This window comes from Vipera berus (genome assembly GCF_964194415.1).
Source record: "Vipera berus genome assembly, chromosome: 2".
Lineage (NCBI taxonomy): Eukaryota > Metazoa > Chordata > Lepidosauria > Squamata > Viperidae > Vipera > Vipera berus.
In genome coordinates this window covers 161224840-161250019 of record NC_138203.1, presented here as the reverse complement: position 1 = coordinate 161250019, position 25180 = coordinate 161224840, and the positions used below count along the sequence as shown (strand labels likewise).

The window sequence follows — 25180 nt, the reverse complement described above, 5'->3', positions numbered from 1 at the left end:
CTTTACATGAATGAAAGCAAAACTAAGAACTTGCCTTGGTTTGCTAATTAAAAAAAAAGCACAAAGTTGTAAGCTGTGAGTTGGATCAGATCCCATTAACTTATGAAGCCCTCCTGAGTCAAACTACTCACTCCGCCCAGATTTTAAGTAACTGAAACTGGCTTTGGCTTGTAAAATACTGAAAGCTACAGATAAACCATACATATTCACAAAAGTCATAGGTTAACAGAGATGTAGGGTGATGAATATTTACCTTATAGAAGACATCAGGCACATACTGCTCACTGCTGGATTCTTTTGCATAGCCGAGTTCTGGAGCATCACGGCATGGCAACAAACATTCATCGCGCACTAGAGCCATGCACTGATTAGAGACTTGGTAGCCCTCAAAGTGAACTTGGTTGTCAGGACCCCCTGAAAAGAGATATTTTAAGAAGAGAGGTTTCAACACGCCTCAAGCTGCTAGATGGGTTATCACTGATTTTATGAAGAACACGTTATTTCATTAAGAAATTCAGCATCAATCCAGATTTTATTGCCCATACAGAACAGCCTTTTTCTAAAATTTGTGCTTAAAAGTTTTCAAAATGATGAATGATACAGCACTGTCCAAAGGATTCACCACATACACATTTTTTTAAAGACAAATTGTTCATTAGACAATAATATACAGGGCATGATATATCATGTTTCATCATTCCTGAAAGATTAAATAAGCTGATTCCTTATGTATTGTTTTTTCTTATTGTGAAGTAGATTTTTATAAAGCTAGCACTGAGCACTGTATCCTTCCCGATTCTTCTGTAACCTCTTCACTATACCTTATCTACGATCAAATGGGCGCTTATAAACATTGCAGGTAGTCCTTGCTTAATGACAGTAATTACGACTGGAATTTCACTAAGTAATGTTGTTGTAAAATGCAATGTCACTTGACTAGACCACGTAGTGACTGCAATCCTGGCAGTCCCCACTGCTGTCATTTCTACTTTTATTATTTATTATTTATACTGTAATAGTCTTTATTATTTGCCACCATGCTCCCAAATTTTAGTTGTAAGTAGCTTGCAACTAAAAACCAACTTATTCAAATACAACAGTCCAGAAGAGCAAAGCACAACAAACAAACCAAAACTGACCCTAGACTAAAAAAGGACTCCACAATCATCTATATTCAAAGCCTGGGAGAACAATCGGATCTTCAGTAATTTCCTGAAAGACATAAGGGCAGGAGCCACACAAATGTCTGGGGGCAGATTGTGGCGCAGGGCAGAAATTGCAACTAAGAAGGCTGGCTTTCTGTAACAATGCATTTTTTAATTGATGGGACTCAGAGAACCCCACTCTGCTGGACCAGACCAGATGGGCAGAGGCAACTGGAGGTCTCTGAGATTAGCAGGCTCTATGCCAGGAAAGGTTTTAAGATGATAACCAGCATCTTGAATTACCCCCAGAAGCAAACCGGCAACCAGTACAGCCTGCAAAGCAGCAGGATCATATTCCCATAATGTGTTGTTGCCCCTATCATTGCTTGCATCACCCAATTCTCAAGGGTGACTAAACATAAAAATATTTAGTCTACATAAAAATTTTAAGTAATAAATAAAACCATGTAGTCATTTACCAAAAAAAACACACACCCAAAAACAAAAATACAACATCAGACCCTCAATGATTCATGTTTCTGTACTAGTTCTTCCTAAACCTTTGAAACTTTGGGCAGCAAGTTAAATCATTTCACCGAAAGACGGAATTGTTTAGGCGGACAGAATTTTCCTATATTTACTTGTGTTTTAATTTTTGTGAGCTTTTATCGGATTAGAAATCAAAGGCAGACTTTACAAAACTGCTTTTTGAAATATAACTCATTCCGTATTACAAGTTTCCTCTACAAAATCAATTTCGAGTCAGTGACCTTGTTATTCATGGAGCTTATACTGTATATAAGGGGGCATAATCGAGTGTCAAGTGGTAACCTGTTTATAACACGGGGATTGCTCCTCCTCCTCTCTCTCCACTCCTAAAATCAGATGCTATACTCAGATTTGAAAATGTCCAGGGTAAAGAATTCATCTTTTAATTCTGCTGACAGGAGCGGTTCTGTCATGAACACAATGCATTGAATGAAAATTTCCTAATGTTTTTGTGGTCTCTGAAAATGGTATCCTCTTTCTATCTGCAAGAGCCCAGTTTTCTTTAGAATCCTGTCTCTAACATATAAGCTGCTACCACTTATGCTACTCAAATTAACAGTGCTGATTATGTCATTTGTGCAAAAACCAGCTGTAGATAGTTGCTCATTCTTCTTATGTTTATCCCCATCTGTCTATTGCTGAAAAAGTGAACAAAGTGTCACATGCAACCCAAAGTAAGGGCAGCTTAATTTTTAAAAAAGCATAATAGTAATAAACCCTAAAGTTTAATGTCATGCGATAAACACAGAGTCAAAGAGTCTGGTGTTATCCAATTTGTCTACTTCCATTTTATACAAAGAGATCATTTGTAATATTCCTAAAAGACAATTTTGCATTGGACATGTAAGACAAATATAGCCTTTGGAGTAAATTGCTCTATAATGATGTGACTCTGCAAAATAACTTGCAAAACAGCACCAAGAGGTATTAAGGCAACTGCAGAACCCCAAAATCTAAAATATCATTGTAAGTATTTCTAACTCTGGGAAATATCACTTAATTAACTGCAAATAAAGGTGAAAGTGCAGTGACAGCCCTGAAGTTTCTACTCAGCTGCTGACAAGCAAGTAATCTAGTGACGTGGACAATGTTTCAGGAAGCACATTATATGACAAACATTTCATTAATTAAAAAGAATCTTGTAAGAATTGGCCTAACAGAAAACCAAGCATCGTGAGAAAAAAAATCCACGTAAGTATTAGCATCCTCTTCTGTCTAAATCTCATTTTGTGAGGGAAGGATAGAAAATCTTAAGTTTGGGCAAGCAAGTCACAAAGAAGGTCAAATGTAAGTTTCTGTTACATCCTTCTATTATTTCTGTCCTGTTTTCCTGAGCATCTTTGAACGATCACATAGCATGTATTACTAATGTAGAAGCCATTACAGTTTGCCTTAAATTAGCAACTGGAATACAGTATTCATTCAAGATATCTATGGAGATTCTCAGTCATCCACGTCATTGTTGTCCCCAAAGTGCCTTTCCAAAAGGCAACTGGACTTTGTTTTTTCTTTAAGACATTTCGCTTCTTATCCAAGAAGCTTCTTCAGTTCTGACAGTCAGAACTGAAGAAGCTTCTTGGATAAGAAGCGAAATGTCTTCAGGCAAAAAGAAAATCCAATTGCCTTTTGAAAAAGCACCGTTAGTATGTATACTCATTTAAGATTTAAAACAAAATTCTGCTGTTGGGTTTTCTTTGAGAAACAAGAACAGAAGAACAAAGGTAATTAATAAAATTAATTAAAGCACACTAAGTGAATGTTTTACTGCATAAGTTGTCAATGTGTATTACTATCATTTCAATGGCACCACTACAAAATTAAATGAAATACTGAGTACCTGCAGACCATGATATTTCAAGAAGATATGGAAGTACTAATGTACGTGTTGATTTTTTGTGAAGAAAAAGCTTTACCCAAATGATGAGGTTTACCACTCTTTTTTGCTCTGTAGTTCCTCTAATTTTGAAATCATATTTTTTATTTTTATTTTAATTCCATTTATATCCCGCCCTTCTCCGAAGACTCAGGGCGGCTTACAAGCTTAGCAGTAGCCTTCATTCTATGTATATGCCTGCTTATTAGGGCTTTCACACACACCCCAAGCGGCATTATTACAAAGTCAGCTTATTGCCCCCAACAATCTGGGTCCTCATTTTACCTACCTCGGAAGGATGGAAGGCTGAGTCAACCTTGAGCCTGGTGGGATGCGAACCTGCACTAATTGCAGGCAGCTGCTGTTACTTAAGGAGGCATTAGCCCACTGCTCCACCAAGGCTCTTGTGGATATTCTTGTGGATTCTTTGCTTTTTTTTGGGGGGGGGGCGGGGAGGGAGGAAAGAATGTATGTGATTGGTCAAAATAAAAAGGTAGGAACTGCTGATAGTTGCCTGAAGCTAACCTTTTCTTCTACAGATGCAGAAGCACATTAGGATCCATGGCAGTACAGTCCTCAACTTGTAATAGTTCATTTAGTGACTGTTCAAAGTTACAATGGCACTGAATAAAGTGGCTTATTACCATTTTTCACAGTTACAACCTTTGCAGCATCCCCATGGTCATGTGATTAAAATCCAGATGCGTGGCAACTGGTACATATTTATGATGGTTGCTGTGTCCCGGGGGTCATCTGATCACCTTTTGCGATCTTCTGACAAGCAAAGTCAATGGGGAAGCCAGATTCACTTTACATCCGGGTTACTAATTTAAGAACTACAATGATTCACTTAACAACTGTGGCAAGAAATGTTGTAACATGGGGCAAAACTCACTTAACAAATGTCTCACTTAACAACAGAATTTTGGGGCTCAATTGTGGTCGTAAGCCGAGGACTACCTGTATTTAGGTTGAAAACTGCAACAGAATAGATTGTGGAATTTAGGACTAAAGATACTTGGATGAAAAATATTAGTGAGGAATAAATTTCAACATAATTACAGTACAGCTTGCCAGTTAAAACAAGGTAACGTATAGCAACATAAACTAGTAGAAGGAGAAAAGAATTTGTGTTATGAGAAGGCAAAAAAAAGATGAAAGTGACATCTGAAATCAATCACCAATTCACGTACCCTGGCAAGTTTCCTATATTTATATATTTCTAAATAGTGTTAAGTTTGCCAATATCCAAAATAGCTATGCAAAAATGGCTGATTGAAATAGTAGTTAAACACAGCGGGAATAAAACTACTAAAATAGGCCATATACAGCAGTAACATAAACAGATTAAAAAGGCCTACAGGAATAAGAAATTATTTGCCTCGCACTAAAAATAACAGAACAGACAGCAGGTGGACCTCTTTATAGAACTAATTCCATAGCCAAGGAACTGTTACAGAAAACCTCTGCTTCTGTTTTCTCATCCAACGTGCCTAAGCATGCCCCGACATTTTCGTAAGCAGAGAAGTCAGAATGTAGAGCAAAATACATTGCCTTTGACTCTGAACATTTCTGGTATCTGGAAAACCTTTTACCTTGGGGAGAAAGACAGACAAAACCTCTTCAGGTTAAGGAGAAAGACTACAGTATTTTATTATTACCTGTAGCCATAACAGTCACAAACTTAGACCCAAAATGTCCATCTGGAGACAAGCGGCATATGTTTGGCTGCTGGTTCTGGAAATGCCCAGCTGTAATGCATTCTTCTGCACTAAGGAAATAGGTATCCTAAAGAGGAAGAGAAGACAACACAACACGGGCAAGTGCTTTTAAGGAACCTAACATGATTTATTTTTTAAAAAAAATATAAATTAACATCCAGCATAAATTTATCCTCCTGGAAAAAGATTAGCCAGTATCAGGTGATCCTCATACCTAACTGTGCATTTCCATTACTTTCTAGTTTACTTTATCCTTACGATGTCCTCTGTATGTTCTCTGACAGAATAGAAGCAGCGCTGAGATGAGGGGATGTGGTATTTCTCGATATGAGAAATTATAAGCAGAATACGGGCTTTGTGTGATAGATAACTTAAACAAGCACATTAGGAAAACGAATTGGGAAATTAGATTCGAAAATGAAAAGTAAATCAAGTTTACCTATCTGATTTCTACCTGAGAACATTTAAGACCAAGTTTAAACAGTTACCCTTTCTATCAATGATAGGAATAGGCCGAAATTAAGATGGGTTATTCCTAAGGTTTTCCCACTGCCTGACTTCCCAAGGAACCAAAACCTCTATAGAAATAAAACTGCAAAGAGTTTTGATCTCACTGGTATCTGGTAGTATCTGTGGTAACATACTATCCACTTTAGACTTAGTTTTAGACTTGGTCTATACCACAGGTCTGCAACCCGCGGCTCCGGAGCCGCATGCAGCTCTTTCAGACGTCTCCTGTGGCTCCCAGTTCTCTGCCATGTGCAGTCCAAAAAAAAAAAGTGGGACTAAAAAAGTTCAACCAATCAATTCAAATATGCAGGGTAGGTGCATATCTTGCCTTGGCTCCACTCTTCAGTCAAACCCTGTTCTGCACATGCACGCATGTACACACATGTGCACACATTTTTTTGCGGCTCCCAGTTTTTCCTTTTCTGAGGGAACCAGTTCCAAGTGGCTCTTTCACTGTTTCAGGTTGCTGACCCCTGGTCTATACATTTCAATTTCATCAGGGTGGAAAAAGGGTGACAAAAATAATTAAACTTTGTTGTTTAGTTCTGGTCTCAAAATAGTGTCCAGCTAAGATATTTATGGAAAATATTATAGAAGATTCAACACTGGAAGGGCCACATACAAAAACTGTAATAAAAGTGGGAAACATTTACAGTTATTAGATATTCAGGTTACTTTTAGGCAATAGTCTGTAGGTTATCATAATTGCACAAGCAGGCTTCAACTGACAGATATTGTAAAGTTTAATCAAATGCATTATGATATGGTACAGTAATATGGTGTTCTCAAAGCTAAAAATCTTTTTTTTAAAAAAAAATACAATAGGCAAGATGAGTGCTAATGAAAGTCTGTTTAAAAAAGTCTCAACAGGTGACAAGATTTGGCTCACCTCATCTGAGTTCAGAAACTAAGCAGCTTTAGGCCTGGTTAGTGCTTTGATGGGAGACATCCAGAGCTATACACTAGGAAGTCACAAAAAGCCACCTTGTAAGAAAGTAAACCATTTCCATATTTTTTTTGGCAAGAAAACTACACGGAGCTGTGTATGTTGTCGCCAAGAACCAAACCCAATCCAAATGAGACTTGAGCTTTTTACTGAAGGGCAATGAAAATATGTTGTGACTATAGCAGTGGTCCCCAACCTTTATGGCTTGGTGGCCTGACGGGGTGAGAGGGGAAGTGGCCTGTGCAAGTGGGGGGCTGACATGCCACTTCTGCAAGTTGCTGGCCCGGCGCACTTGTAGCTCAATTCACATGAGCAGCTGTTTGGTGCGAAAAGCCTGCTGCTCATGTGAATTGAGGTGCGCGCACATGCAGGCGCACACCAGCCCGCTACTTGTGCGGCCCACTTCCAAACCAGCCATGGCTGGTAGAGGGCTATGGCCTGGGGGTTTGGAAGCCCTGACATATAGTACTAAAAATATGCTACATATTCCTTCTGTAGGAAAATCCTACACAATCCATCACAGGATTCCTTTTGAACCCCTGTTCCTGATCATGAATTATGCGTATAGATGATGCAATAATTGCTATAAAACCAGAAGCACATTAAAGAGAAAAAAATTCTTACCTTGTTTCGGCTGTAGCGAACAGTCCCCTTCCGTGTGTCCTCTGAAACCAGATCTGTGAATATCCAGCCAACCTTAAAACATAATATATATACATATTATCTGTCTTGTTTTATTACAAAATGTTGCTCATCCTAGTTAGAACAATGTGGTCTTAGTTATATAAATCCCTTAGTGAAATATGCTTCACAGCTGTCTGGGAAAAAAAATCCTTAGCATTGCAGAACTCATTTGAATATGTTTTATAGTGCCAGTTGGTAAAGGCCTGCAGCTTTAGGCTCCCTTATGAAAAGGTCTGTAGATTTCTACATGGATCCTACTTCTCACCCTCCTTATAAAAAAGATATTTACTCTTCTGTGATTTACACTGTAAAGTCAAAAGCAGTCCACACAGCTGCTCTCAAGATCCAAGTTTTATACTAGTTAAATTAAAAGGCACAAGTCTTTCCATTCAGATCTTTCTGGCTTAGCACCCATCTGCTTGCTTATGGAATCTGCCCAACAGGTGAAGATCTGCGAGGGAAGGCATGTTTATGGGTCCCACATCTGAGAGAATATTGTCATTAGAGGTCCTACAGGGGAGCCCTCTGTTATGGCCTCCTCTTCTACAACACATTATCCCTAATGATAAGGCCAGCCCATACCCTATTGGTGGCTTCAGAGGATGGTAAAAACATGGCGCTTCTCCACAATTTCTGAGGGCGGAACTGAAGGAAGTTGGATGACTACTGACCTCATGGGTGCTTATCACAATTATATTTTACTGTTATTACATTAAATACATTAACCCTAATTACTGAAAGAAGAAATTGCTGGATTAACTGGAATGTTGTTCAACCCCAGTTAATAAATATATAAATAATGCTATGTGATCAAAAGAGCGTGTTTTCGATTTTAAGCTCATTCCCACTTGTCTCGCCTTTGGGTTCTTGTCAAGTTGTTAACTTTCTTTTAATCACAGATTTGCTTTCTGTGAAAATATTGTTTTGTGACATAGCCCCTTGTGGCATTTTGTGACAGCATTGACAATACTCTCAAAATTCCAAACATTGGCAAAAGGTTGGCAACTATGAGAAAATAAACTTACAGCCAAAAAGAAAAATTGCATGTGTAGATAAAGATGTTTGCATAAATCCAAATTAATATTTTTCATGTAATTTGATGTCCCTGGATTAAAAATGCCCGAGCTCCAAGAAATAAAATCTATTTATTTCTCTGGAGCAGGGATTAACAATATAAACTGCCTCCACTTATATAAGAAAATTAGTTATTGATCTGAAAACTGATATGCCACAATTTTAAAAAATCACTGGCGGTCTTTAGATAAAAAAAATCAAAATACAAGAGATAAAATCTGCTCTATTCTAGTCAAACTATCTCAACTGTATTTTTTCTGATACATATTCAGTAAGATGCCTCTTCCCTATCCTGGTTTCAGTGGTGAAATCTCACATAATTCTGAAATGGGACACATCCAAAAACTATGAAGTAAACACTGAAATAATAATATATCAGCTCCACCCCAACTGTGTGTAACATGGGCCTGCTTACTTTGTGCCACCATCGTGCCCAATGTAAATCTTCCTATCATCCAAAATGTTATCTATGTACTTGATCACCAAAAAAGCCCCACTCTGATCTAGAAATTGTATGCACAAAATAAATCAATAAAAAACCCTGTGTGACACAACATGCTAACATTTGTGATTTAGTATAATAGGCTAATTAAGCATGGTTTGAATAATGCAACAAAATTGGTATGCCACAAAATTTCATTTTAATGTATGCCAATTAGTGTACATTTAAAGTGACAATAAAGCAATTCTAATTCTAATTCTAATTCTATTGTTGTGGTGGTGCAGTAGTGCAAGCTATTTCTGCTGACTGCCAACTGCCAGCAGTTTGATTCTCACTGGCTCAAGGTTGACTCAGTCTTCCATCCTTCCGAGATTGGTAAACTGAGGACCCAGATTGTTGGGGACAAAATGCTGACTCTCTAAATCTCTTAGAGAGAAATATAAAACACTGTGAAGTGGTATCTAAGTCTAAATGCCATTATTATTGCTACCAAAACCAAATTCATGCTTCTTATCAAGCTATAAATCAAAGTTTACAAACCACAATGATTAAGACAATGATAAGTCAAAGATTTCAATATGTTATTTCTTTTTTCTTCTTTGGATTTTTCCCTTTTTTCCTGCATTAGGTATAGATTTTTGTCAGATAGCTTATTATAAAATACTTCTTTTCCCATATATTTATATATACACTGGGTACTTAGTAAGATTTTCTTCACTTATATAAAGAAATTTTCTTTAGCATTTTGCCTCAAATGTATTTTGATACCTTTCTCAGGCCAAGTTTTGCAGCAATCTCATCCACAATCTCTGCTTTTGAGTCTTCCAGGAGCTCTAGACTATTTTGTGTACCAATCTAAATAGAAAAGCAAATGGCATTAGAGAACTAATTTTTAACAGGTAGACGTTTAGTATCTGAAAGGGAAAATAACATTATCCACAATAAACAGACATCAGAAGAATGAAAACAGACAAGCTACCATATCCCATTTACATAACATGGTCTTATGTAATGTTCAGAACAGGTATGCTTCCCTGCTAAAATTAGATTTTACTTCCAAGAATCAGAATAACAGAGTTGGAAGGGACCTTGGAGGTCTTCTAGTCCAAATCCCTGCTCAAGCAAGAGACCTATACCATTCCAGACAAATGGCTTAAAAATCTCTGGTGATGGAGCACCCAGAACTTCTGAAGTTCCACTGATCAATTCTTCTAACCAAGACGCATAGGTTGCTTCTCTCCTTGATTAGTTTCCATTCATTGCTTCTCATCCCACTTTAATCTTAAGCACTGACCTAAGCATTAAGACACCGTGTATGAGAATTGGTGGCAACCACCCCATAGGGAGATGGATAACAATGACTTACGAGACAGCAGATGAAGGATCACCAGAGAATTCCTCCACTGCATTTCTTTCCAAGTGGGCTAACCAACTGATGCAAAAATATGCTCAAAAGGAAACCAACTCAAAGATTTCAGAATCCTGTGGTCCTCTCTATTTTCCCTGTCCACGTCCTCTTTTTAATTTCTCTTCTCCCTTTAAAAGGATTAATTTTCCTCTTTCCTCCAGATAGGTTTGATTTCCCTTTCTCCAACAAAAATTCAATATCTGTTGAGTTTCTAGCTGTCCAAGCTCTGTGATCATTGCTAACTTTTATAAAAATTCTGCTTTTTAAATGACTTATATTTAAATTTTAAATGAATTCAGAATTGCATTCAGAGGAAAAGTATGACAAAAAAAGAACGAGAGCTTATTTTTTCTTTTACATTTTAATTACAATATCAAAATTTTTAAAAAAGAATTTTGATGCTTGCAAAAGATTGATTGCAATTAACAGTGACTAATGAATATAGATTATAACCCATAAGGATCTGTGTAACAGCTAGTTTGGTGTAGTAGTTAAGAAACTGGAAATTTGTGAGTTCTATTCTTGCTTCAGGCACAAAGCTAGCTGGGGGACCTCGGTCTGAATTACAAGGTTGTTGACCCCAAGATTGCAAAAACAAAACAAAACAAAAAAACCCCTACTTCGTTCCTTACTAACAATAAGCATCTTTTATAATACTTATAGAATTCTGTATATAGAAAGAAATTCAAATAGAATATATGCATAAGATATATCCATAAGCCCATAAAAAGAGAGTTAAGTTACATTTCTCTTTCCTTATGTAAACTGGTAAGCATTCCTTAGTTTCTTCTCAAAGAAAAGCCCACTTTCTTAGACTTACTTTTGATTTTTGCAAAACCCAAACCTATATTTCTTAGAGGAAAGAAGCCCTTACGTTACGCAAGGTCACGGAACTTGATTTCATTTTACAAGATGGAGAATACGAGAAACGGCTGCAGTAAAAGGTTATTATCTCCTTTTTAAAAAAAATGGAATAGGAAAGGAAAACACTTCTATTCTCAAAAAATACAGTATCTCCAGTTTAAAAGAAAGGTATATTCTCTTTCCAGTTCTATATGGTCTTTCGGGAAACAGGACTTCTGACACAGGGATATGGATTTGTTCTAAAATCCAACATATGGCAGAGAAGCCACTTTTCCCCCACTTACCCTTGTTTATGTAAGGTCATTTGGTGAAATGGCTGGTATAGAAATGTAATGGATGGGTGGGTGGGTGGGTGGGTGGAAGGAAGGAAGGAAGGAAGGAAGGAAATGTAACTTAGTTCCCTTTTTAATTGGACTTTTGCATCTATCTTATGCCTATCAGCAAATCCTTTGAGTTTCTGCCTACATTCCAGAATTCAAGAATTATAACACGGCAATGGTAAATCATTGGCTTGGTTTCCAAATTATGATTAAAATGTGGAAACACAGTTAGGGCAGAAGTCTACATTAACTTTTCCTCTTTAACGTGATTGCTAACAGTTATGATAAACTCTACAGTTATAACTACAGTTATTGCTCCATCTGAATCACCTTTCAGTACTCGGTGAACAATGCCATCTGGTGACTTAATATGAACTTGCAGTTTTTAAAAAAATCCAATGCACGCTAAGCTTAACAATTTATAGGGCCGTGTGAATCATTGAGAGGCGCCCTTTACAAAGCAGCCAAATACCCTGATCCTTCTACTCAAAATGCCAAGGTACTGTCCCCTCACCAACACTGTTTTAAGGGCTTTCACGTGTATGTGCATGCTCGGGCAACACTTTGGCTAGGACAGGGGTAGGCAACCTCCGCTCTTTTATGACTCATGGACTTCAACTCCCAGAATTCCTGAGCCAGCTTGGCTGGCTCAGGAATTCTGGGAGTTGAAGTCCATGAGTCATAAAAGAGCCGAGGTTGCCTACCCCTGGGCTAGGATGACAGCCAAAGCGCTTCATCTACAATAACAACAGAAACATTGTTGATGAACTGGAAAGATCTCAAAGTAGCAAACATCAAGCTCTGCCGTTGTTGTATGACTTGCTCAATAACTGAGACTGGCTGACTTGCAATATCAGGGGAAAATTCTAATTTATAAAAAGAAATAAGATACTTATTGCTGACTCAGTTTGAGGTACCTCTTTCTTTAGCCTATCGTTCAGGTTTTCAGCTCAGCATGGTGTTAAGACTGAAAACACCCACCCTTGCGATATAAATCTTTATCCGTTACAGATCAAATGCATACTTGGCAACCTGTCTTCCTCACCTTCAACCATATACAGTTGTGTAGGCACATCTTCAGCAGAAGCAGAAGGAAGCACACAGAGACATTTTTTCTCCAGATTATAGGAAAGCAATTATTTACCAAGCGTAAGTGAATAGAAAGCCTACAAACCTACGTTTAGTATGAACAAACCTAGAGAGATTTAATTTCTCATCAATGTGCAAATGTTCAGACTGAAATCAAGTCTGTTTCTTTAGAAAGCAAGAGACTGCTCATAGCAAAATTCTTCTCCCCAAAATATGTCAATTAATTCTTCTACTTCAATTACCAGAAAATACAAGAGAAATGTTATTTCCCAAGCATTCTTTTAAATGGAGCGAGTCAGGGGATTTCAGAGTAGGATTTGATTACCTGTGGAGGTTCATAGATGGCAGAAACCTCAGCTCGAATACCCAGAGGAATGTCTTTATGTTCTGTGTACCTCCCATATAGATATCCAAAATGTTGGTTTCCTGTTTTTCTCCAGAAGTCCAAGAAACGATCTGCAATTGTATGGTTCTCAAACATGATATTATCCACGTGTCTATATTTCTGCCATTTGGGGGGGGAGAAAAACAAAAAAACACAAAGCCATAATCGAACACTTCCCCTTATCAGAATCAGTAGATTTTAATATAGTCACAAAACTGTGGATATTAGCCTGCTGTCTTTTAACTCAGCGTGCTTCATTTGGAGTTATGGCAAGCCAAAAGTCTTTTTATGAACAGCATACTATTTGATCATTCCCATTTGGCTGCTTCTGCTAATAGAAATAACCGAACAATGACAGCTCTATCCATGAAGGAAAAAACTTCAACTTCTTTCTCTTCTTTTATGCTATGTTAGCTAGGGAGGTTCACGAATTGCAGAAAGCTCAGCTTGCTTTCTCAGAAGTTATCTTTATGTTCTGCATACTTCACATATAAATATCCAGAATTTCTCTCTTTCTCTCTCTCTCTAGAAGCCCTGCTTCAACTATATGACTCTCAAAGATACTTACAAATTTGCAAGCCATAGTTCAACAATATTAAAGAATTTAGTTTACTGTGACATCTGAACGTGGCCAATTATTTCTTACACATTCATAGATCTTCACTTTCTACAATATTTTTGGATCCTTAGACACATTTTGCGTTATTGCTTTATACAACATAACAAAATGACTGCCATACACCTGAATCGCCTGCAAATTTTTCTGTTGTAATGAAACATTTATTTAATACAAAGAGACCTCACTGAGATCCAATGAAAACAAGATATGGTTATAACAATCCTTTATCCTGCAGCAATCCTTATTCTACAGGAGTGAGAGCACAACTTTTGAATACCACAGTTTCAAAAGTACACCTTGCATAGTGAATTGTCAGAATGCCTCTCTAAATTATACCAGTAGCAGGAGTGAATTTCCAGACATTCAATTCTAACTTTCTCTATGGGATCCCAATCGTCCTCTATGGGCACTTTGACATAACGATTTAAAAAAAACACCTGTCCGTGTGTCACTGTTCTCCTTTCTGTCACAGTCCTAGGCAGTTCCTAGTACTCTATACTTGTAGGATGATCCCAGCTTACAAGCTTTCTTTTTTGTTGATCTCAATGGCTTAGTACAAACAAGGGCCTGGCCCACTTTAAAAAAAAAAAGGTCCTAAGCATATCTTCTATGCCAGGGCTTTTCAACCAGTGGTATGGGTACCACCTGTGGCACGTTGGCACCTGGCAGGTGGTACGCAACCATCCTAGAAAAGTGGTGGTGGGGGAGGGGAATGAGCTGAACCGGTAGCAGCACCGCACAAGCCTGAGCGAGAGACGGCCGGAGCTGTAGGGCTGTCAGGGCTCAGCAGAAGTGCCAGGATCAGCGCCAGGCTCCAGCTGGAGCTCGGCACTGATCCTGGCGCCAATCAGCTGGAATGTTGCAGCATCTCCAGGGTCTTGTGATTTACAGTCAGATGCTTGGCAACTGATTCATATTTATGACGGTCACAGTGTCCCAGGGTCATGTGAAGTGACCAAAACCTGCTGCAACCACCCAGCAGATGGGGGGGGGAATAAAAACCAAACACCCACCCCACCCCCACTGCTAATCCTCAACAGAAATGCTCACAACAATGAAAACCTTGAACAGGAGGAAGAGCACCGCCGGGCGGGCAGGCAGGTTTCTTGCTCGGCTGTGGCTTGGGGGGCACTTTTTCAGTGCCATTGTAACTTCAAACAGTCACTAAGCAAACTGTTGTAAGTCGAGGACTACCTGTACTTCATCGCTTTTTTCCTTTGTGTGTGTGTGTGTGTGTGTGTGTGTGTGTGTGTGTGTGTGTGTGTGTGTGTGTGTTCAAGTTTTTGACACCTTGCTAGGCGACTGGTGGTACTTGGATGTTGCCATATCCTAAAAGTGGTACAATGGGTGAAAAGGTTGAAAAGCCCTGTTCTATGCCACTGTTGGATTTAAAAGCACTCCAGGGAAATAAAACATTTGTTGAAGGTTAGCAATGTAGTGTATCATAGCCTTCAAATATTCTTAAAAAACAAACAAACAAACAAATAGTTCAGATAAGTGCTTCTTCTTACTATTTCTGTACCTTTTCAAAATTAACTCTTCCAGCCATCAAGCTCATACTCCAAAAGAGTAGACTATTTGAAACTAAATGTGAACCCCAGAATAATATTATGGGAAAACGTCTCAGATTATATACAGAAAATATTAAAGCTTTTGTAACCCTTAGTTAATGTGCCCAAGCCTAAAACATGGGTCAGTATTAATAATGTTGAAGAAAACAAATAAGGAGGACAACAAATCCTGATTAACCCATTTACCTAAACAATAGGAAAGGCTACAGGCTTCTTGGATTCAGATATAAAGACCACATTTAGATATTATTTTAAACAATGTATTTTTTTTAATTCTAGATTGATCATGAAAAAGCTTCATACTGTCTGGTCATCCTGAATTGGCTCCTTCTGTAAATAAGCATTGATAAACAAAGACAAACAGCTGAGACTCTAGCCTTGCAATCCTTAGATGTATCCATAATGAGGCAATACATTTATAGATGCGGTCTGTTTCAGAACAGAAATGGGTTTGGCATCTTTTCGGTAACTTTTGATTGAAACATCTCTTTGCTCTAATAGGTTTGGCCTTGCTAATTATAGTGCATAAATTTAGATCTCCCTGGGACATTGCAGGGCTTCAAAATTACAAAGTGTTCTGTTATTGCTATAGGGTCCTGAAAACGCTACACAAGTTATTAAACAAGTATCTATAGAAAACTCAACCCTGCCTTTTGCTTATCTAGCATTGCAGGGAAACAGTGAATAAGGCAATATGGTGGCCCAGCTTAATGCATCTTCACAAAATCCACTGCTATTATATAACTGAAATTTGTGGTGGTGGTGCTTTCACTTCGTTTAACAGAACAACAGAGTTGGAATTTAAAATTGCTGTGATTTCTCATATACATGGCAGATTTCCTCCATTTATAAGGAATCTATCAGATAAATATATATTGCTTTATCCTCCTATATGAGTGCTAACAGTTGGTCACCAAGCAGCTATCAAAACACTGTCCAAACTCTCCTGGCTATTCCTTCCCAAAAGAAACATCATAAGCAAGAACTTTCTTTGCTGCCTTGAAAAGCTAGCTTTCATTTTGGGTAATACTGAACTTACCTGCCTGTTGAGTGTGATAGCACTTGGCTGGCACTTGGTACAAATTCCTTCTGGCCATGGAGGATGCCCCTCACATCCAGATTTAATCTTGCAGCTAATGTTTTCAAGAGCAACAAACTTCCCCCTAAACAAAAGAAGAAACATGCTGAAGATCTAAAAAAAACAAAAAACACCACCCAATATACAGTAGACATCCTGCCAGAAGATGCCATCAGACTCTACAACTATATGTAGTCTGCATATAACTCCTTAATCCTCATTGTAAACTAGGGGGGGGAAAACAGCAATTCAATACAGAATCCAACCTGCCTCTTCTCTCATTTACACTTGTGTTAGCAAACATATCAAGTATGCAAATAACTGCTAACAGTGTGATCAACATAGAAACTGTAAACATGAGAAACATCAGTTGCAGATTCACAGCATAATAAAAATAAAGATGTTTAACATTTGCTATCTTCTTAGGCATGGAATACTTTTTATGAGAAATCTCCATAAAAAGAAATGCGAGAGATTAATGGAAAGATTGTGTTTCTAGGACAGTTTTTTTTTATTGTAACCTCTGTGGATAATAGGACAAAACTACAGATTTGTCATCCCCTTTAAAAATGTCTTCGCTGCACCAATGTATAGATCAGTTTAAGTTCAACAGCCAAGGGGAAAAAAATAAAATTCATCTCACCCCAATATAATAAACTAATTTTAAAATGATTGTTCCTATCTGAAGCCAAATTGTTTTTGCCCTATGAAGAGTCTTCTATTTTTTTCTCAGATTTTGCCATCTATGCCATCTTTGAACTCCCCTGCAGTAGGTACAAAGTTTCTTACTTATCTGCACCTCCGGTCAGTTTCCTGATGTAGGCATGGAATGACATATGCTTCACAGGAGGTTCCAGATGGTTTAAATAATCCTCATCAAAAGGCTGCCAAGCACCCACATACACAAAAGAAAACCAGGTCAGACACCTGCTTGATAATACAGTGATCACTGTACAAATGGATCTTTTAGTCTGAATACTCTGCTGGTGTTCAATGTGGAAATAATTAGATAACATTGTGCTCTTTTTCCACAGCAGTTACTATTCTGACAGTAATAGTGGGGCCCTTTCTTCTCCCTCCCCCGCATGTTAAGACATTTTATTCTTGTACAAAATAGCTTTAGAAACCCAACCTGTGGATGGGTGTAATGGATGTAATATTCTTAGGGGGTTTTTAGCTTACAGAACTAAAAAACAAAGCTGAGAATTCTGGCAGAGGTTACCTAGCTAAACTGAAGAATGTTTGCACAATTGAAAATGACTAAAAGGTTTTTTATAACATAAGTCATTAATAAAAACAGTGCAGGATATAAACATCCTCCCAAATAAGCAACTCTCAGTTGTAGCTTTTAAAAAGGAAAGAATCCACTTCCAATATAAGTGAAAAATACCAACTGCATATGCTTTCTCGAAACTTGTAACATGAAACAGTATATCCTGTTTAAACCACTATTGCAAAAAGCCAGATGTCAAAAAAGAGATAAATCCATGTTTTGATTTGACAGGTATATCCAAGGGTCCAATTTTGCCTCTTTAACCATTATCAGTACAGCTAGGATACATTAAAGTTTCAACAACATTCTCTCTATTGATGCCATTAAAGCAACTGTATACATCAAGAAAACTTTTACCTTGTAAAGTATTACCATAATAGCTTTCATTTATCTGCTTACCTCTAAAGGTACACAATGTACACATTTACCCAATGGACCATGTCGACATCTGTGTAAAGAGAACATTAGCAGCTAAAGTTACGGGCAAAAACAGAAAAGCACTCTATTTTGTAAAGCTTTACAGATTAATACTTAATACAGCTTAATAAATTAATATGAGCCCAACAAACTGGAATTTCCATTGCTAAGCAGTCATTAAGCAAAACATCACATGACCACATCACTTAGCAACAGCAGTGCCAATAGTTGCAGTTGCTCCACCTGCCTATCTACCCACCATATCTTCTCCTTGTGGTCACCCCTGGCGGTCTCAGCCCTGCTATCCCAGCTGATCTTCACCATCTTCTTCTGCTTCTCCCTGCTCCTGACAAGGTCTTCAGGCAGGTCTGGCACAGCCAGCAGCTGCCTTGCAAAGGGCCAGGCCAGGCATACCCAGTCAACAGAAGAAAGCACCTAAGGTCAGCTGCGGGTGGTAGAGAGGGGCACCTGAATGCAGGGCAGGGATGCAGAAGGCAGCAGCATGTGTGATGGCCAAAAGGAGAGAGATGGGGAGGAGACAGGTGATTAAGTGAAGCTGAAGCACATCTTGTGGTCCTAAATGTGAACAGACTGTCAAGTATCTGAATTTTGATCATGTAACCACCAGAGAATTTTGATGGTTGTAATGTCAAGGACCAATTGTAAATACCATTCATTCAGCACTGTCATAACTTCAAACAGTCGCTGAATGCATAGTCGTTAAGCAAGGACTACCTGTACTGATCACAGATGAACAAATCTGTTGGTTAAGCACACGTTAGCTAAGTATTAGTGGGCTGCTTGCTAACTACACTGAAAATGTTCAGAAATGCAATGATGGAGAGTGCTGATAAGATACAGTGCTATTTTTATTAATAATGGAGTAGACAGACAGATTGGTTGTACTGTTGCAGAAAAGGTCCAGAGCAGCATCTTCCATTTCCATCTATTTAAGGAGGCAATACACTGTTATTCAATATTTTAAAAATCTTTCATTTATTCAGCATTTATTTTAACAGCAGGTCTTTCAGAACTACTTTCTTTCTCTGCTACTGACAATTTTCTTCATAAAACTTAATGTGTTCTTAGCAACTTTCACTATACACACAAAGCCAAGCATACATTCAACAAAGGAGATTTTTTTGCCTATGATGTTTTCAACTGCCAACAATACTTCACTATTCAAAGGTTTTGGTTTTTGATCTTCACTGGAGCCATCATTCCAATACATGGAAAACTACATAAAGGGGGCAATGTAGACCAATCTAACCTTAAAAGAAATAAAAGATTCTAAAAGTTTAAATCATATTTTTATAATAGTTACTATTAATAGAAGTCTACTCTAGAATTTATAGTTATACTCCAAAAGTAACCATCAGGTGGTCATAATGCCATTTCCTCAGACAGACACCAACTACAATATTCTCAGTGTACCCTGTGAGAATAATATATTTCGTATTTTTTAAAAAGATTCCAGCTAGGAGCAAAATGGTTATCAAGAGCAATTCTGAGCTTCTCAATATATCTGAGAAATACTTAGGCATGGACCATCTCTGAAGTTCTGAAGTTTTACAGATGTAAAAGATTTAGAAGATAAAAACCAAGCAAACTGTCTACAATCATGTCCAAACCTTCTGGATATAACTTCTCCTACTAGCTTAACAACAAAGTATCTATGCAGCCTTTCTGTAATTCAGTGTTATTATTTTTCCCTTGCTTACTTACAGACACTCAAGTATTTCAAAACCACAATAATTAGGACATGTAGTCTATCTTAAAAAGGGACGCGGTGGCTCAGTGGGTTAGGACGCTGAGCTTGTCGATCAGAAGATCGGCAGTTTGGCGGGTCAAATCCCGAGTGCTGCGTAGCAGAGTGAGTGTCTGTCACTCGTCCCAGCTTCTGCCAACCTAGCAGTTCGAAAGCACGTAAAAATGAAAGTAGAAAAATAGGGACCACTACGGTGGGAAGGTAACAGCGTTCCGTGCGCCTTTGGCGTCTAGTCATGCCGGCCACATGACCACGGAGACGTCCTCGGACAAGCGCTGGCTCTTCGGCTTTGAAACGGAGATGAGCACCGGCCCCTAGAGTCGGAAACGACTAGCACGCATGTGCGGGGGAACCTTTACCTTTACCTTTAGACTATCTTAGATTCTAAAATATTAACATTTTTACTTAAGTGTAATGGCTGTAATATTATGACATGAATAAGAAATTTAGCATTAATAAATTATCAATTTTGCTCTTGCATAGGGATAAACCAACATATATTTGCTAGTGACAATTTCAAATCTTTCATGTTGTTGATGTTTGGGACACACAATTTTAAGCATGTTTTAAATATTCAATGATATTGGAAACTTTCTTCAAACTAATCAGCCATCTAGTATCATCATCAGAAACACCCAGGAGATTTGCAGTAGATGACTAAGTGAGAGCTATGTCCTATGTTTACAGGCTAAAAATATTGCAGTTGCCACTTCAGAAGCGTCTTCCCCATAATTCATAATGTTAAATTAAGGGCTTCTACACTTTAGTTGACTAAAGATTTCTCATCCTTTGTTGCTCTTACTAGAAATCTAGTTAGTTCAACCACAATGATTAAATTCAAGACAGACAGGACTTTTACTGAGAATAATACTGGTATTCTGAATAAGCAATTGTATTTAATAAAAGCAAATCAAGCCTATACTATGTGCTTACAGCTCTCTTGCACAATTTTAATTTGGCTAAAGTAAGAGCTACTCCATATTTTACCCAGACTTTCCTGAAATTATTCATGCCTAATATTATTACACCTAGAGTATAGATATAAGGACATATGCCAAATTCTAGCACTCCCAAGATTCTAAATGGAAACAAATGGATTATTACTCAAGTAGTAAGCTACAATATTATTTCATTATGTGCTTTTAACAAATGATTACTAAGATGCACCTCATTCTACTAAGCTCTAAATGGTTTGAGGATCAAGTAAGTCTTACAACAATTAACACCGCTCAGATCTTTTCAATGGCTGTCAGTGTTCTTTGCTAAAAAGAATAATGTGCTTTTTTTTAAAAAAAAGGAACAGGATTACAAAACTGTCTGAGGCTATTTTCTGTGAGAATTTCAGAGAGGATATTTAGATTACTGAACATATAGCCATGTTCATTACCACACAAAGACAAAATTTCTATCAAAATAGTATGAGGCTGACTCTCCTAGAAAAACTAGTACCATTTTTCCCGTGGCCTGTTCTGAAGATCAATACATTAATTTTCCAGATTTCTAAAAGAAAGAATCCCTTTTTGAGTTGTTCCATATAAGTGGCGTTGAAATATGTAGCATCTTTAGCTATTATCAACCCATCTCAGAGAACTAAATTGTGGGAAAGTGCTTCAACGTGAATTAACATGGGATTACTTTAGTTATCTTTGAGAATGGGTAATAGAGAAGGAAAACAGGAAACAAACAGTAAACTGTGAGGAATTTTGTGGAATAAGAAAAAAAACAATGATATTTACAATTGCTGGTCTCTGCTTCTATAAATTTTCCCATCCTGTTTTATTAGGTATTGATCAATTTCATCTTCTACCACCTGAGGAACACCTAGCGGACGTGTTCCTTGAGAAATTGAGGTATCCATGTTCTCAGAGGAAGAGCCAGCTGCACTTGATGGAAAAAGAAATAGCATATCTCCATGTCTGCAAAAGCAAAACAAAAATATGAGGAAAATGGCAGAACTGTTACAGAATGATAAGTTTCAGAATGAAATTCAACAGCATCAAACTATTTTAATTTGGAAGCGCTTAGGGGGATTTTAGGAGGACACCCCACAGGACTGGCAATTGTACAGATCATAGACTTCATTACACCATTTTTTCCTTTTACAGAAAGGAGTGAGATGAAGCAGAAGCATTCTATGGAAAAATTGAGACAATCTTCTCTGAATTCTCCTTTCTTCTTCCAAGCTGTCAAGGTCACCTTCCAAACTATTCTGGATGGTTCCTCAACTTTCTGAAACAGCTTTCCAGGAAGCTACAGCCATAATCAGTAAACCATCTCTTCCAACTAACTTTCCTGTGAGCAGTATTTAGATCAAAGGAAAACTGGATCTAAACCCAAAGTGTACTGGGCCTACACCAGAGCTATCTTATGGATATTTACTTGCAAGTAAGCTTCCCTGTTTTCAACTGAAGTTACTCTGAGATAAAGGCACAGAGGACTGACGTTTAAGAACCTTCCAGTTTTTAACATCATTTCTTTTTATCTCATGACGAATAATGCTGGCTGTTTTGAAGCTGCACTTTTCCTGAGATGTCATTTCCCAAAGAGCCATTTTTTTATAATGGTAGCAAAGGACTACCACCTCCCCATCCTATTCAAGATAAGAACAGGCCAAGAAAAAAATAAATTTCTAAACAGCCTCAGATTTCTGCTACCTTTTCCCTACTACAATTATTGGCAAGCTGCCAAACACTAGCAGACTAAGGATGATTCACAAGGGAAATGATGAGTAACCTATTCTACCAAGGTTAGCATTTCTTCTCAGAACAGTAACATCAAAGGTTGACAGAGAAACCAATTAATTGCCTGCTCCCAATAAAAAGTACCTTCAAGGGAATCGGAGCAGTCTCCTCCTTTCAAGTTTCGCAGAAAAAGAAAAAAAGTGAGGCGGTTTTGTCTACTTGCTCCAATTGGCATTTGGGAATTAAACATGCTATGCCATATTTTCATAGCTGTTATTTTAATTGTTGTAATGCACCATCAAAATTGAGTGAGCAATATATATGAATGGGTTAAGTACGCACAGCATGTATAGGTAGGTAGCCCTTGAGTTACATCTGCAATTGGGAATGGAATTGCCATTGCTAAATGATGCAGTTGTAAAATATGACATCACCTGATTGTTATCAGTCGACAACCAGAAACCCTCGCAGCTGGTTGTTGTCATAACCCAGAGGTGTGGGTCATTAAGCAGGAAGCAGAGGGACTCCCAGGTAAAGAGCGCAGAGGTGTTGCAGGGAGTGGGACAGACCCTGAGAAGCTCAGCACAGGTCATGCACAATTAGGGGGAGTGGGTGAGTGTGAGTGGATGGAGGCCAGGGAAAGAGAACATAGGGTTCACGTGTATGTGCAACTGCAGGGAGAATGAGGAAAAAGGGTGATGGGTACATGCAATCACAGGGAGGACACTGAAAGACAACACGGTGTATATGCATGCATGTGTGCACAGTGACATCATAGAAAGGGCATGAGGGTGAATGCGTCCATCTGAGCACTGGGAGACTGAGGTAGAGGGGGCTGGGTGTATGCAAATGAAAGGAGGAAGAAGGGTGTGGTGTGTGCAAGCTAAAAAGACTAAGGCGTGGTATGTGTGTGTGGGGGGGGGAGAAAAACTTGACTTTGCTTGTGGGAGACCTGCAGGGAAATTGACAAATGGCAATCGTGCGACTGTGGGATGCTGCAGCCAGTCATAAGTGCAAGCTGGATGCTAAATGCTCAAATTCTGTCGCCATAACCGGAGGCAGAACTTTTGTAGGTTCTATTGGTCTTTATAATAAAATCCAAGCAGCATATGTATTTATGATAAAGACCCACCAAAGCCTTTTGAAGTTTCAGACTACAGAAGAGGTGCGACTGCTGCTAGTTTTTTCCCCCCCTATCATGGTGGAAGAAATGAGGATGCTAAATGTGATCCAGCAAACATGCTCTTGCTGAAATGAGTCGTTTGACGCTACAATGACTATGAAGATACATTTTACTGTCATAGTATACCAGTTTGAGAAAAGCAACATTATTCCAAAAGAAAGCATAATTTAATAGATCGCTCCCTAGTTATAAAAATGAAATAGAGTAAGATATTTAATCTAAAGTAAAAAGCAAGAACAATTACGATTATCCTTTCTTTACTCTGAAACATACAGTGAATCAGCCAAGAAGAAAGCAAATAGTCACTTTTTTGAGAGGTGGGTGGCTGTATAAATTTGTTTGATACGACAGACAGATGCCATACATATGCCTATGTAATCTATTTGAGTTTAAAATTGTTTTCTCTTCTAAAATACTGTGCTTGAAATATTCAAAAACTCTTAAACTTTTAAAGAACAATTTACTTCCTGAAAAACTATTTATCCACCTAACCATGCTGACTTATTTGTGTCAAGTGAAATACATATGCAGCTATCCTGAAAAGGTGGTAATTTTGTTTTGGAGTCCAACCTGTTCTAGATGGAGTTACTCTCTCCTAGTAGTAAAATAAACAAATCCCAAGTAATCCACAACATATCTGGGTATTTCATATTTTTGCAAGATGGCAAATCTATCGAATCTGTCTCAGCTGCACCAATGGAAATAAAAAGGACCTTTGTGATGGAGCCATCTCCCTCCTGGTTCCTTCAGACTGAGAGATAAGGTATGAGTAACAAGATTCAAAGGTGTTTCTTTAAAGGAAAGCAAGATACTATCACTCCTCTTAAAGAAGCCATCTCTTGATCCAGCATGGTGGAAAGCCACTGCTCAGTCTCCAAAGTCTCCTTTTTTGGAGAATACTATAAGAAAAGATCATCAGTTCAGAATTCAGCCTTCAGTCAAGATTCAGATTTAGACATGGGAGAGAAGCAGTGCTAGTAGCTCTGGTGAAGGCTTTCATTTGGACCTAGAAAGTTGGAGTGTGCCTCTCTTGATCCTTATGGACCTCTCTGAAATCATTTGCCATAGTGGTTTGCTAGACCACTGTCAGGAGTCAGAAATTGGGGGGTCTTACTTTTCAGTGGCTCTCCTCCTATTTTCTGGCCAGGTCCAGTCAACAGTGGAACAGCAGGAACAATCCAGCCCAGTGGCTGCTCCAGTATAGGAGCGCCAAAGCTTGGTTCATTTTGCATTGCTTTTTAACATCTGAAGTAAGTTTCTACTTACTAATGTCTATTTGCTAAGGCTGGGTCTGCCTACATATATTACTGGATCACATTTAGCTGATGGGAGAGGTTATCCATTAGTTTGGGATGAAATACCATCAATTCATTGTTTATACCTCACTTGTGTATCACTTTCCAACCTAAAGCCAAGAGGCTGTGGGGGTCTGGGTGGCTAGAAACAAAACTAAATCCTAGCAATATGTATTTACTACTTATTGAGAAATACCTTGGTCCCAAGATGGCCTCACTACGTATAGTCTTCGGACAGGGTTGTCTGCAGCTTGTGGGTATTTGTGGACTCACTGCTCTTGCTGG

General features: G+C 38.3%; 1 protein-coding gene across 1 annotated transcript in view; it reads right to left on the bottom strand.

The window, feature by feature from the left end:
* NPLOC4 (NPL4 homolog, ubiquitin recognition factor) overlaps window positions 1–25180 on the bottom strand; it is a 63121-nt gene that overhangs the window by 27862 nt on the left and 10079 nt on the right. The window contains exons 4-12 of the mRNA XM_081320923.1: window positions 21473–21652; window positions 17951–17999; window positions 17068–17162; window positions 16240–16363; window positions 12951–13130; window positions 9713–9799; window positions 7369–7440; window positions 5229–5355; window positions 254–414 (exon numbers count right to left, since the gene is read on the bottom strand). Coding sequence (XP_081177049.1) covers window positions 254–414; window positions 5229–5355; window positions 7369–7440; window positions 9713–9799; window positions 12951–13130; window positions 16240–16363; window positions 17068–17162; window positions 17951–17999; window positions 21473–21652 — 1075 coding nt within the window. The remainder of the gene's footprint in view (window positions 1–253; window positions 415–5228; window positions 5356–7368; window positions 7441–9712; window positions 9800–12950; window positions 13131–16239; window positions 16364–17067; window positions 17163–17950; window positions 18000–21472; window positions 21653–25180) is intronic.